This window comes from Bos grunniens, chromosome 4 (assembly GCF_055505025.1).
Source record: "Bos grunniens cultivar Pamir isolate PY7600 chromosome 4, Bosgru_T2T1.0, whole genome shotgun sequence".
NCBI lineage: Eukaryota > Metazoa > Chordata > Mammalia > Artiodactyla > Bovidae > Bos > Bos grunniens.
In genome coordinates, this window is record NC_141168.1 from 20,957,737 (window position 1) to 20,973,601 (window position 15,865).

Here is a 15,865-nt window from a genome sequence, read left to right on the forward strand (position 1 = left end):
ATCACTCACCTAGAGCCAGACACCCTGGAATGTAAAGTCAAGTGGGCGTTAGGAAGCATCACTACGAACAAAGCTAGTGGAGGTGATGGAATTTAAAATAGCTGAGCTATTTTAAATCCTAAAAGTTCATGCTGTGAAAGTGCTGCACTCAATATGCCAGCAAATTTGGAAAACTCAGCAGTGGCCACAGGACTGGAAAAGGTCAGTTTTCATTCCAATCCCAAAGAAAGGCAATGCCAAAGAATGTTCAAACTACTGCACAATTGCACTCATCTCACATACTAGCAAAGTAATGCTCAAAATTCTCCAAGCCAGGCTTCAACAGTACGTGAACTGAGAATTTCCACATATTCAAGCTGGATTTGGAAACGGCAGAGGAACCAGATATCAAATTGCCAGTATCCATTGGATCATAGAAAAAGCAAGAGAATTTCAGAAAAACATCTACTTCATTGACTACACTAAAGCCTTTGACTATGTGGATCATAACAAACTGCGGAAAATTCTTAAAGAGATGGAAATACCAGACCACCTTACCTGCCTCCTGAGAAATCTGTATGCAGGTCAAGAAGCAACAGTTAGAACCAGACATGGAACAACAGACTGGTTCCAAATTGGGAAAGGAGTAGGTCAGGGCTGTATATTGTTAACTTGCTTAATTTATATGCAGAGTACATCATGTGAAATGCCAGACTGGATGAAGCACAAGCTGGAATCAAGATTGCAGAGAGAAGTCAATTGCTTCAGATACACAGATAATACCATCCTTATGGCAGAAAGCGAAGAGGAACTGAAGAGTCTTGTGATAAAAGTCAAAGAGGAGAGAGAAAAGGCTGGCTTAAAACTCAGCATTCAAAAAACGAAGTTCATGGCACCTAGTCCCATCAGTTCATGGCAAATAGATGAGGGAGACAATGGAAACAGTGAGAGACTTTATTTTCTTGGGCTCCAGAATCACTGCAGATGGTGACTGCAGCCATGAAATTAAAAGACACTTGCTCCTTGGAAGAAAAGGTATGATCAACCTAGACAGCATATTAAAGAAGCAGAGATATTACTTTACTGACAAAGGTCTGTGTAGTCAAAGCTATGGTTTTTCCAGTAGTCGTGTATGGATGTGAGAGTTGGACCATAAAGAGATCTGAGCACCAAAGAATTGATGCTTTTGAACTGTGGTGTTGGAGAAGACTCTTGAGAGTCTCTTGGACTGCAAGGAGATCCAACCAGTCCATTCTAAAGGAAATCAGTCCTGAATATTCATTGGAAGGATTGATGCTGAAGCTGAAACTCCAATACTTTGGCCACCTGACCTGCCTCTTGAGAAACCTATATGCAGGTCAGGAAGCAACAGTTAGAACTGGACATGGAACAACAGACTGGTTCCAAATAGGAAAAGGAGTACGTCAAGGCTGTATATTGTCACCCTGCTTATTTAACTTATATGCAGAGTACATCATGAGAAACGCTGGGCTGGAAGAAGCACAGCTGGAATCAAGATTGCCAGGAGAAATATCAATAACCTCAGATATGCAGATGACACCACCCTTATGGCAGAAAGTGAAGAGGAACTCAAAAGCCTCTTAATGAAAGTGAAAGTGGAGAGTGAAAAAGTTGGCTTAAAGCTCAACATTCAGAAAACGAAGATCATGGCATCTGGTCCCATCACTTCATGGGAAATAGGTGGGGAAACAGTGGAAACAGTGTCAGACTTTATTTTTCTGGGCTCCAAAATCACTGCAGATGGTGACTGCAGCCATGAAATTAAAAGACGCTTACTCCTTGGAAGAAAGTTATGACCAACCTAGACAGCATATTGAAAAGCAGAGACATTACTTTGCCAACAAAGGTTTGTCTAGTCAAGGCTATGGTTTTTCCAGTGGTCATGTATGGATGTGAGAGTTGGACTGTGAAGAAGGCTGAGTGCCAAAGAATTGATGCTTTTGAACTGTGGTGTTGGAGAAGACTCATGTGAGTCCCTTGGACTGCAAGGAGATCCAGGCAGTCCATTCTGAAGGAGATCAACCCTGGGATTTCTTTGGAAGGAATGATGCTAAAGCGGAAACTCCAGTACTTTGGCTACCTCATGTGAAGAGTTGACTCATTGGAAAAGACTCTGATGCTGGGAGGGATTGGGGGCAGGAGAAGAAGGGGATGACAGAGGATGAGATGGCTGGATGGCATCACTGACTCGATGGACATGAGTCTGAGTGAACTCTGGGAGTTTGTGATGGACAGGGATGCCTGGCGTGCTGTGATTCATGGGGTCGCAAAGAGTCGGACACAACTGAGCGACTGATCTGATCTGATTTGATAGTTGATTTACAGTGTTGTTACTTTCTGCTGTAAAGTTAATCAGTTATTCATACACATATATTCACCCTTTTATAGCTTCTTTTAATATAGGTCATTACAGAGTATTGAGTAGATTTCCCTGTGCTATACAGTGCATGTGTGCGTGCTAAGTCACTTCAGTTGTATACGACTCTTTGCGACCCTGTGGACTTTAGCCTGCCAGGCTCCTCTGTCCATGGGATTCTTCAGGCAAGAATTTTGGAGTGGGTTGCCCTACCCTCCTCCAGGGATCTTCCCTACCCAGGGATCGAACTGGCATCCCTTATGTCTCCTGCGTTGGCAAGTGGGTTCTTTACCACTAGCGCCATCTGGGAAACACGCGCTGTACAGTAGGTCATTATGATTTATTTTATATATAGTGGTGTGTATGTCAGTCCCAGTCTCCCAATCTATCCCTCCCCTCTTATCCCCCTGGTAACCATAAGATTAAACCCCTAATTTTATACATGAGAAAACTGATAGTGGCAAAACTGGGTCTGTAAACTGGGATTCCTGAATTGTTTATAAATATATATGTCATTAAAAAACTTATATTTTGAAATAATTATAGATTCATTAGATATTTCATTTTTCTAATTATTAACACAAGTCAGGTTTAATTTTCCTAAAGGAGATGAAAATAATTTCTTTTTTAATTTAATTTTTTTGTCATTTGAATTGCAGAAAGGTTTGTCATAGCAATACAGATAATACAAATTTTCAAAATGAAATTAGTACCTCCATTTTATCTTTTGTGATATGGGTTACATTTTGGTGTAAAACCTTTAATATGCTTTATTTTCTTTGAGAAACAAAATATACACATACAGGTTTTATATATTTGTATTGAAGTTACTGTATATTTATGTTAGTTGCTTTTACAAATTTAAAAAAATCTGTACAATAAACATCTTTTGATTCAGCACACATCAACTTAATAGCTGTATCATTATTTTCATAATAATTTGCCAACTGATGGACAGTTAACATTGTTTATAGTTCTAGTCATACGGGCAATGCTGCAAAACCTACAACAAAGTACTTGGTGCATATGTGAGTATTTATGTAGAATAAATTCGTAGGTGGTTTAAAGGAATGGTTAAATGCACAGATTCTGGGGCTAAAGACTTCCTGGAATGAATTCAGGCACCACCACTTAATAGCTGTGCAATTTAAGGCAAGGTGGGGCTTCTCTGGGGGCTCAGATGGTAAAGAATATGCCTGCAATACAGGAGACCCTGCAGATTCTATCCCTGGTTCAGGATGATCCCCTGGAGAGTTCAGTTCAGTCACTCAGTCATGTCTGACTCTTTGCGACCCCATGGACTGCAGCACGCCAGGCCTCCCTGTCCATCACCAACTCCTGGAGTTTATTCAAACTCATGTCTGTTGAGTCATGATCCATCTAACCATCTCATCCTCTGTCATCCCCTTCTCCTCCTGCCTTCAATCTTTCCCAGCATCAGGGTCTTTTCCAGTGACTCGGTTCTTTGCATCAGGTGGCCAAAGTATTGGAGCTTCAGGTTCAGCATCAGTCCTTCCAATGAATATTGAGGACTGATTTCCTTTAGGATTGACTGATTGGATCTCCTTGCAGTCCAAGGGACTCACAAGAGTCTTCTCCAACACCACAGTTCAAAAGCATTAATTCTTCTACTCTCAGCATTCTTTATAGTCCAACTCTCATATCCATACATGACTACTGGAAAAACCATAGCTTTGACTAGATGGACCTTTGTTGACCAAGTAATGTCTCTACTTTTTTCATACCTTTTCTTCCAAGGAGCAAATGTCTTTTAATTTCATGGCTGCAGTCCCCATCTGCAGTGATTTTGGAGGCCCCCAAAATAAAGTCTGTCACTGTTTCCACTATTTCCCCATCTATTTGCCATTAAGTGATGGGACCAGATGCTATGATCTTAGTTTTCTAAATGTTGAATTTCAAGCCAACTTTTCACTCTCCTCTTTGATTTTCATCAAGAGGCTGTTTTGTTCTTCTTCACTTTGTCTCGCTTGTGTCCGAATCTTTGCAACCTCATGGACTGTAGCCCATCAGGCTCCTCTGTCCATGGGATTCTCCAGGCAAGAATTCCCTGAATGACATACCCTGAATGGCAGCCTACTCCAGTATTCTTGCCTGGAGAATCCCATAGACAGAGGAGCGTGACGGGCTACAGTCCATGAGATCGCAAAGAGTTGGACACAACTGAGCGACTAACACTTAAGGCAAGGTACTCTTTGTGTTCGAATTTACTCTTTGTAAAGAGGAACTTATTTCAGTGATGATCTCTGCTTTGTGGGGAGACTAACTTTGACAGGCTGGTGCAGGGAAAATGCTATCTCACTGTTTACTAACTAAAGAGGTTGATCATCTTTTTGTATATTGTAATCATTTGTACTTCTTTTGTGAACTATTGATCATATTCTGTTCTCATCTTTTCTTCTGACTTATTTGCCTTTTAAACATTGCTTGTAAGATTCCTTTGTATATTCAGGACAGTAACGCTTATATACAGTGAATATATCCTTTATTCTATTGCTTGCCTTTAATTTGTTTAGTTGATTATATTATCTTTTATGAATTTATGTTTTTATCTTAGGAAGACTTTCTGTATTCCAAGTTTTTAAAAAATTCTATTTTCTTCTAACACTTTAATAGTTTATTTCACTGTGTAACTCTTTAGATCATCTGGGATTTATTTTGATTGCAGTGTGAGATGGCTATATACTGTTTCTTTCTCAAAATAGACAGAGCAGGATCCTGTTACCCTTTATAAATTGGGTCCGTCCTTACCATATTGATGTTGTCTCTTTTATCAAATATTGAAATCTAATTCATTATCTGTTTCTAAATTCCTTATTTAGGTTTTTTGATCTTTTGTCTGTTTTTGTATCGGTATCAAATTATTTGTTACTATAGCTTTGTGGTACAGTTCAATATCCGATAGCACAAATTCCCAGGTTCCCCCTTTGAAAAGTTTCAAAGCATTTCTCATGCATTTACTCTTTCATGTAAACTTTAGAGTTAATTTGTCAAATTATATAAATAAAAATCTCTGTTATTTGACATAACATTTTAATTTAACAGTGACTTTTGCCTAAAATTTTCAATTCTCCATAATCTAAAAAGATAAATTATTTAATTTTTTAAAAGACTTTGAAACATGGAGGTCTGTTTGTTCTCTTTCTCCTTTCTCTAGGCTTTTAGTAGCCTTTCTACAAGAAAAAGGAATATTTTCATTTGTTTAATATGTGCTTATTTTCCCAGAAATGAAATTTTTATTGGCATGTTAATACCTGTTTAATTGTAAACAGCTAGCTTCTGTGGCACATTTTTTCAGCTCTTATATTTTCTGTGGTTATGGTTTGATATTAACACATACTGGACATCTGAAGCCTCTCTTCTTTATTAAATTTATTTGTAAATTAGGACACTTTTTTAGACTACTATAATACTCTTAGTTACGTGGCAGTATTATTACTACTAGCTTTTAGGTCAAATATAAGACAGTTTAAATTTAGAATATGTTGTAACATGAATGTGCTTCTGTATAGTATTTATTACTCTAAAATGTGCTATGGTTAGTACTGGTTTTGTATTAAATGTTTTAGCTAAAAGAGGAACTTCTTTTCCTCCTGTTGAATCAAAAAATGTAACAACCTCTCAGGTCTTTTATCTTGACATGGAAAATGCTCAGAATTCCATCTTCTGAGATAGCAAAAATTGATCTGACTAATATTTTTCATTGTTGATAATATGATTCTTGATTGTTGAAAATGCCATTGTTTTTCAGTAGTAAGCAGTGTATTTTGTTTTTTCTCATGCAGGTCTTTGAAGTTCTACGGTTTAGTTCTCAGTGCTGAACTTCCTTCTCCCTTAAATTATTATAAACTTTTGCTGCTGTTTAATAAAAGTGAAGATGTCTCGCAGTCCTGACGCAAAGGAAGACCCTGTGGAATGTCCTCTTTGCATGGAGCCCTTGGAGATAGATGATATCAACTTTTTCCCTTGCACCTGTGGCTACCAGATTTGCCGCTTTTGTTGGCATCGAATTCGCACTGATGAAAATGGGCTTTGTCCTGCATGTAGAAAGGTAAATGCTCCAAAATAACTTTGTGTTTAGTTTTTTCCCCCATGCCTATGAGCAAGTAGATTTTAATAGAATCTACACAACTCAGGTGAGATGAAGTGTGACATTATATTCTTAAGATATCATGAAGTGTAATGAACACTGCCCTAGGAATCAGAGTCTCAACATTATGGTTAACTAAGTATATTACCTTCCTAAAGTCATAGAACCTCTCTGGTTGGCCTTTAGTTTTCTTATCTGAGGAGACTGACAGTCAGTGGTGGTGGTGGTTTAGTCGCTAAGTCATGTCTGACTCTTGCGACCACGTGGACTGTAGCCTGCCAGGCTCCTCTGTCCATGGGATTCTCCAGGCAAGAATACTGGAGTGGCTTGCCATTTCCTTCTTCAGGGAATTTTCCTGACCCAGGAATTGAACCCGGATCTCCTGCACTGCAGGCAGATTCTTTACCAAGGATTAGGAGTAGTGAGAGGCAGTAGATTTAGATAGGATAATGTCAGATTGGAAAAACAGAGTCAGTTTTACATCTGGGGAGAAATTTACTTTAGTTTTCTAGTACAAAATAGAGAAGTTTTGATATTTACTGAAAGAGTGTGAATTAAAATGACAAGAGAAATCCTGGTTCAGAAGGTAACTCTTACTCATTTGTTGACAATTCTAGGCTGACGAGTGCTCTCCCTATTGTACACTTAAGGAAACTAGGCCTTCTTAGTAATTTGTCTAAGGCATCAACTGATGGGTAATAGGTTCGGTGGTCAAATGCAAGTCCTTTGAATCCCCTCTAAATAAAAAAAAATGTATGATTTTTAAAGTAATTTTCTGGGTCTAGTTGTTTTACTAAGCAGATACAGCAGTTATAGTGTAGTGAATGACCTATTAGAATGAGTAGGATTGCTGCATCTCTGTTTTGAAGGTCTTTATTTGTTACTTTAGGGGTTTATGCAAATATCTATTTTTTGCCTTCTCTTTAATGTCTGTGTATGATTTAAGCTTTCTTTTCTCTTTACCCATTAAAAGAGCTCTTGGGTTCATTATTACTAAATTTTGATAAAGTAGAAATGTGTTTTAGATACCTGCATTATTTAAAAAAGAAAAAAAAATTAACAACCAAAAACTCAGAAGACAATGCATTGTCCAGTCTTTTATTTAAAATCTAGTGGGCAGTTAACATATGTTATATGAATGAAAAAAGGTGAGATCTATTTAAGTGTTAATTAATGTAGTTACAAAACTATATATATAAATATGTTTTATAACAATACAGGTAGAAGAGTTGAGGATGACAGCAAGATTTTGAACTGAACAACTAGAAGTAGAGAATGGCTGTTAACTGAGATGGGGAAGACTGTAATAGGAATAGGTTTTTTGAGAATATCAGGAACTTGGTTTTAAACATGTTAGGTTTGAGATTCCTATTAGAGATCTAAATGGAGATAGTGAATAGACAGGTGAATTTATTCAAGTTGGTTTGGATATGGAGTTATAACTTTGGAAGTTATCAATATATAGAATGTTTTTGTAAATTAATGACACTGAGTGAAATCACAAGAGAGGGTCAGTGGAAAAGATGGAAGATTATGCTTTCCAACATTTATAGAAAAAGAGAAAATCCATAATAAAGAAATATGAGATGAGTCATTTATCATAAGTAGACCAGGAGTATATTTTTTTTCTTCCTGTTGATTTAATATCCACAACTCTTAGAACCTCTCCTTAGTCTCTTAACTATCAGACCTTGCTCATACCTATCTCATGGCATGAGTCGTGGAATGCAGATAGTACAGGTCAGGCAAAGTCTTCGAATCTGACTTAGCTTTGCCGGAGAGTGCTGAACACCCAAAATTATGAAGCTACCCATCTCAGTCAGGGACCAGAAGATCTTTACATCTTTGGAGACCAGCTTCAGTGGTTATGTTAACACAGAAGGAAACCACAGGTGTTTCTGGAGAGGACCATGAAGCTATAATTTACATGTAGCCCAACCCTGTGGGCAAAAGTCTATAGAAGGCATTCTGTGAGATGGCCAATTGAGATGATTTAACTAAACTTGGAGATGCAGGTGGAGGCTAATAAAAGCCAGCACCTGATTTTGGCCCACAATATGATACCTGTCTTTTTGCAGAAAGGGCCTCTTTTGTTTACATAGCTTTGAAAAGCAGAGAGAGGAAGGTTTTAAAAACATGAAGTTGAACATTTCTCTTTGGTCCTAGTTGCTGAGCTTGGTGGGGTCAAGAGGACCTTAGCGCCTCCCTAAACATAGGCGCAGGTCATTCTTTAGACTGCCTTTGCATGTTCTTTTAGTGCAGCGTATCTGAGAAAAATACCTGGTGGAAACAGCAGCTGTGGGAACATGGGTGGTACATTGATGTAGCACCATACAGTGCTGGTTCTCATGAAAACTAGAGACTGGCCAAGGAAGTAAAACTTCAACAAATGTGTTATTTTAACCTCAGAAATAATGGAATCTACTGCATCCATGAAACAAGAATAAGATGGTGTAAAAAAATTCAGTGAACAATAAAGTTATTGAAAATTAAATATGATAGCAGATATAAGGAAAGAGTTGGAGGATGAAGTTGAAATGATCTCTTAACAAGTAGTGCGAAAAAGCAAAGACTATTTGACAGAAGAGAGAACTTTGATTTGAGGATCAGTCCAGAAGGTCACATGTCAAATAAGTTAGTGTTCTAGGAAGAGACTACAATGATAGAGAGGAAAATTATCTTCAATAATATGACTGAAGAATAGTCCCAGGACCAAAGGTTATATTTTCATATTAAAAAGAAACAAAAGAATACAAAAATATTAATTTAAAAAGATACATATGTTCCTTGTATTGTTTATAGTAAAAAAGATATGAAAGCAATATAACGATGGATGAATGAATAAAGAAGATGCGATGTGTACACACAAACACTCACTGACGCACTCACCCTTGGAATATTACTCATCAAAAAGGTAGAATCTTGCCATTTGCAACAGCATGGGTGGACCTTGAAGGGTCAATGCTAAGCGAAATAAATTAGAGAAAGACAAATACTGTATGATTTCACTCATATGTGGAATACATAAACAAAGCAAAATAAATGAACAAACAAAATAAAAACACAGAGATACAGAGAACAGAGTAATGGTCATCAGAGGGGAAAGGGCAAAGAGGGAGGGTGAAATAGATACAGAGAACAGAGTAATGGTCATCAGAGGGGAAAGGGCAAAGAGGGAGGGTGAAATAGATAAACGGCATCAACTGGTGACAGATAGAAACTAAATTTTTGGTTGTGAGCATGCTGTAGGGTACACAGAAGTAGAAATGAAACGTTGTACACGTGAAACTTACAGAAGGTTATAAACTAGTGTTACCTCAAAAAAAAAAAAAAAAAAGAAAAACCCCAAGAATCAAAAATGCCTATCAAGTGCCAGGCACAAACTTTTTAAATAATAGTTGTTTAGGTACTAAACAAAATCAAGAACCTTTTTAAAAATGTTTGTTTATGGCTGCACTGGGTCTTTGTTGCTGTGTGCAGGCTTTCTCTAGTTGTGGTGAGCAGGGCTTGCTTCTCTTTGTTTCAGTGTATGAGCTTCTCATTTGGTGGCTTCTCTTGCTGTAGATCACAGGCTCTAGGCACGTGGACTCAGTAGTTGTGGCACCCTTGCTTACTTGCTCTGTGCCATGTGGAATCTTCCTGGACCAGGGATTGAACCTGTGTCCCCTGCATTGGCAGGCAGACTCTTACCCACTGTACCCCCAAGGAAGTCCAACAAACTTTTATTTTTAAATATCAAAATAACAAAGAGAAAGAGGTTCTACCAGTTTCCAAAGAGGAAGAGGTAGGTTGCACATAAAAGATCAGGAATCGGTCATTTTAGACTGATAAGTGGATAGCTAAACATTAGCCTTTCCACGTAAGTTTTTAAATTCATTTGTCATTTTGTACAAAAAGCCTACAGGAATTTTGATTGAGATTGCATTGAATAAACAGGTCTATTTGAGGAAAAATGACATCTTAAAAATGTTGATTTATGTAGTTCATGTGGAGAAAAATCCCATGGACGGAGGAGCCTGGTAGGCTGCAGTCCATGGGATCGTGAAGAGTTGGACATGACTGAGTGACTTCACTTTCACTTTTCACTTTCATGCATTGGAGAAGGAAATGGCAACCCACTCCAGTGTTCTTGCCTGGAGAATCCCAGGGACAGGGGAGCCTGGTGGGGTTGCACAGAGTCAGACAAGACTAAAGCGATTTAGCAGCAGCAGCAGCAGCATGTAGTTCATGAATAAGGTTTATTTTTCTACATTTCAGAAACACTGTTCTGTAGTTGCAGTGTACAGAGTAGTGCAGCATGTTTTGTTATATTTGCCTATGACTATTTTGTTTTTTGAGCTGTGGCACATGATATGCCTTTTAAGATTTCATTTTCTAATTGTTCATTTTTATAGGTAGAATAATTGATTTTTGTTAAATAGATTTGTTAGGATTTTCTAAATAGATGGTTACACCTTCTATGAATTAAGACAGTTTTATTTCTTCTCAGTCTTTATTTTTTAAAAATTATTTTCTTGCCATATTGCACTTGGGTAAGTTGGACATGACTTAGCGACTGAACAACAAAGCTCTACACTATATTCTTGGATGAAAGTGTTACAAGCACATATCCTTGTTTGTTTCCCATCTTAGTGGGAAGGCATGGGGTATTTCATTATTAAGTATGTCACCATTTTTTTGTAGATGGTCTGTATCTGGTTGAGGACATTTGCTTTTATTCTTTGGTTACTGAAAATTTTTAATCATGAGTGGGTGTTGCATTTTGTCAGTGCCTTTTCTGCTTCTGTCGAGGTGATCGTGTGTTATCTCCTTTGTTCTGTAGAAACAGTGATTTAGGTTGATTGATTTTTTTAAAAAAATCAACCTTCCCTTCCAAGGGTAAATCTTGTTTGATTTATGTGTCATGATGTATTATCCTTTTTATTTTCAATTTGCTAATATTTTCATAAAGAGTTTTGTATCTGTGCTATGAGAAGTATTTATCTGTGGCTTTCTTTTGTATTGTTTTTAGATTTGGTACCAAAGAAATACTTGCTTCAGGAAGTGTTTCCTCCTCATCTGTATTCTGAAAGAGTGTACATGTGACTGGTTTTAATTCTTTTTGATTTCCTTCCCAGATTCAGTGTTGACACTCTATCAGGAGGGCTATTATGAAAACTGGATACCACAGGATTCTTCCATATCGATTTCTGGAACTCTTTTTGTATTAGTTCACTCTTTGTGGTATTTTTGCCCTGTAAATTTCAGTTGCTTCAGCCTCTTCAAATTTTGAACACTGTCCCTTCTGCTCAATGTGACTGTTAGAACCAGTGCCAGGGTCCAGTAAGTGCCAGAAGAGCAGAAAACTGGGACACTCATAGTTTTTATCTGCCTTATTTCTTTTCTCTCAGAGGTCATAGATCTGCTTGCTGTTCATTCCCTGTTGTTCAATGTCTGAAAACAGTTATTGCATACATTTTGTCTAGTTTTCTAGTTGTTTATGCTGGTATCCCTAGTCTCTTAACCATCTAATCTGCCATAGCTGGAGGTAAAGGTGTAAAAATAATATTTGAACTTTGTAATAATGTAATTATGACTATTGGCCTAACGAAATTAGAATGGAAGGTTAGAAAGTGGGCTTGGAATATGTTGTTAGGCTGGCTGAAAGAGAGCTAAATCTTGATTTTGCCTAATATAATAATATTTAATACTGAAAAAATCAAGAAGTAGCAGTACAAGCATGTTATTTAATGATGTGATAGTAAATGACAAAAGAATCATGTGAAAGAATAAACAGATTATTTTTAGGGAGAGGCAACTGTTGAGGGGGAAGCATATAGGGGACTGCTCTATTTCCTGATAAACCTTGTAGAGCTAGGAACACGTAAGAAATAGATCATTAAACTAGGAGGGGAAAAGAGTGGGCAAATGGAAACCATAGGAAAGAAAGTATAATTGTACTGATATTATTTAGTCATAATCAGATTCAAGATCGACACATTTTGAAAGTAGTTAAAGAGGATATTTTTCTTACTGATTAAAGATCCCCTAGAGTCACAAAACTTTTATTCACATAGTAGAGCTCTGAAGTATGTTGAGCTGATGTAAATACCAGGAGAAACTGCACCCACTTTCATAATCGAGGGGCTTCTAACTTCTGTAGTTTAGAACTATGTCACACAGAGTCAGACACGACTAAAGGGACTTATTAACACATATGCACATGAAGTACACAGAAGGAATGAAAAATTTGATTAACACAGTTAGCAAGTATGTGTGTTTGTGCACACATACAACTTTGTACAAATAAATTTGTACAAAACTTTAAAATACAGTGTATCGGGCCCAAAAATTGACTATCGATCAGTTCCAAAATGTAGAACTCACTTGTGTATTTCTATTTATTTTGCTTGAGGTTTGTAGGGCTTTTTGAATCTGTGGATTTGGTGAATTTCATTGTTGCTGTTCAATCGCTAAGTTGGGTGTGACTCTTTGAGACCCCATGGACTACAGCAGGCCAGGCATTCCTGTCCTTCACTACCTCCTGGAGTTTGCTCAAACTCATGTCTAGTGAGTTGGTGATGCCATCCAACCATCTTATCCTCTCTTGCCCTCTTCTGCCTTCAGTCTTTCCCAGCATCAGGGTCTTTTCCAATGAGTCGGCTCTTCGCATCAGGTGGCCAAGGTATTGGAGCTTCAGCATCAGTCCTTTCAATGCATAGTTAGGGTTGATTTCCTTTAGGATTAACTGGTTTGATCTCTTTGCTGTCCATGGGACTGTCAAGAGTCTTCTCCAGCCCCACAATTCAAAATCATCAAATCTAGAGTTTCATTAGTTCGGGAAAAAATTAAGCTGTTATCTAGTCAGCTGTTGCCGTTTTTCTCTTTCCTCTCTTTCTGGGACTCTGATTAAATATTTTCCAGTTCTTCTCACTATCTGCCATGTCTTTTAATCTCTTTTTTGTTTCTTTTTCGTCCTTTAATGCATTATAGATGATTCCTTCTAATCAATTAATTTTTTTAGGTCTAGTCTCAGTGCAGTTCAGTCACTCAGTCGTATCTGACTCTTTGTGACCTCATGGGCTGCAGCACGCCAGGTTTCCCTGTCCATAACCAACTCCCAGAGCTTGCTCAAACTCATGTCCATCGAGTCGGTGATGCCATCCAACCATCTCATCCTCTGTTGTCACCTTCCCCACCTGCCTTCAATCTTTCCCAGCATCAGGGTCTTTTCAAATGAATCAGCTCTTCGCATCAGGTGGCCAAAGTATTGGAGGTTCAGCTTCAGCATCAGTCCTTCCAATGAATATTCAGGACTGATTTCCTTTAGGATTGACTGCTTTGATCTCCTTGCAGTCTAAGGGACTCTCAAGAGTCTTCTCCAACACCACAGTTCAAAAGCATCAATTTTTCAGTGCTCAGCTTTCTTTATAGTCCAACTCTCACATCCATACATGACTACTGGAAAAACCATAGCTTTGACTAGGTGGACCTTTGTTGGCAAAGTAATGTCTCTGCTTTTTAATATGCTGTCTAGGTTGGTCATAGCTTTTCTTTCAAGAAAGCAAGTGTCTTTTAATTTCATGGCTGCAGTCCCCATCTGCAGTGATTTTGGAGCCCAGGAAAATAAAGTCTGTCATTGTTTCCATTGTTTCCCCATCTATTTGCCATGAAGTTCTGGAATCTGATGCCATGATCTTCGTTTTTTGAATGTTGAGTTTTAAGCCAGCTTTTTTGGTTTTCTCTTTCACTTTCATCAAGAGACTCTTTAGTTCCTCTTTGCTTTCTGCCATGAGGTGGTGTCATCTGCATATCTGAGGTTGTTGGTATTTCCCCCTGCATTCTTGATTCCAGCTTGAAGTCATCCAGTCTGGCATTTTGCATAATGTACTCAGCATGTAAGTTAAGTAGTGTATAAGTTCTAGTCTACTGAATTTTAAAATTTTGTTTTCCATTTCTGAAAGTAATGTATGTTCTTTTTTGCTACTTGATTTTTTAAAAAAGATTTTTATACCCTGCAGATATTTTCAAGTTTGTCATATATTTGTTTAAACTGATAATCATCCTTGTTTTAAAATCTGTCCAATAATTCCAGTTGCTGAAGTCTGTGAGGGATGTTTATGCTGGTTGTTGTTCGTGTTATTTCTTTCTGTGATTTGTTGTCTGATGGGCTTCATGGTTGTCACTGAGTCATTTGTGCAGTTCTCTGAGGCCCAGGATAAATTTGCCGTCCTGTAGATAGGCTTTGGTTTGCCTTCTGCGGGAACCTGTGAACGTTGCCATTAGGGATGCCTTAATATTTTGTTCTCTCAGGTGCACATCTTCCCTGGGGCTGGTTTCACCTTCTCTAGGATGGTTTTTTCCTTCACTCTTTTCCTTTTTTCTTATCTTGTTCTGACCTTTCTGTAAGTCTGTACTTAACCCTAAGAGAATATGAGCCCTTTAGGGGTGAACTGGTCTCATCTTATCATGGGAGTGATCTCCCCAGAACTCTTCACCTTAAACTGGTTTTGGACTTTGAATGCTGTGCTTCTTCCCTCATTTGTCCCTCTGTCCCATTGGTTGTTACTCAGCCTTTCCACTTATCTCTTTGGGTTTTGACTTTTATCCAGAAATTTGCTTGGGACTTCACCGCTGCAGATCATTATTGTTTTTAAGATGTTGGTTTGAAAAGTTTTACCCAGTATTTTTCATTGTCTTTAGCAAGAGGAAAAGATGAAGCTGTAAATTCATTTATTAGAAAATGAAGAGCAAAAATAAATGAACTTATTTCTGGGTTAAGAAACTAGGAAAAGAATAAACATTATGACAGTAGAAAGTAGGGATTAAGTAGAATTTAATGAAATAGGAAAGCTGTATTTCCATAAAAGTTGGAGCTGGTTCTTAAAACAACCAATAAAATAATCAAAGTCCTGGTAAGTCTGATCAGAAAATAAAACGGAAGACACATCTAAATATACATGTAAATTGGGAATAAAAGTGGAAACATAACTACACATATGAAAGGAATTAAGTGATTATATTAAAGACTATAAACCATCTTAATTAGTAGTTTGGCAATCTATTGACAAATTAACACTAACTAAAAATATTTTGCTCATTTAAAATGCTTCTCCAGAAGCATTAGTTTGTAACATGGAGTAGAAAATTTTAAAGAAAAATTTTTTGCTTATAGCTTTTTATTTGATCCTGTATTCCTAGAATATTAGGTTTAACATTATCTGTTTCAGTCAAAAAGTAGACCAGATGTATTTTTCTTTATATTCATTTTTAGTACTAAGGTTACTAGTTTTGTGAGTCATAGTGTTTTTCTGCAGCTGTTCAAGTTATGTGTTTTCATCTCCCATCTTTAATCTAGCTTCTTTCCTCATCTTATTGTATCATATGATTAATTTTCTATCGGATTTGTAGAGTAGGTATTT

The 15,865-nt window shown here is 37.5% G+C and overlaps 1 protein-coding gene across 22 annotated transcripts in view; it reads left to right on the forward strand.

Moving 5' to 3' along the window:
- The window catches only part of CNOT4 (CCR4-NOT transcription complex subunit 4), a 152,811-nt gene that overhangs the window by 68,566 nt on the left and 68,380 nt on the right, over positions 1-15,865 (forward strand). For all 22 annotated transcript variants that reach the window (XM_086395433.1, XM_086395437.1, XM_086395442.1 and 19 more), the window contains one exon: positions 6,160-6,425. In XM_086395433.1, the coding sequence (XP_086251559.1) occupies positions 6,252-6,425 (174 nt within the window). In that variant the 5' untranslated portion in view covers positions 6,160-6,251. The remainder of the gene's footprint in view (positions 1-6,159; positions 6,426-15,865) is intronic.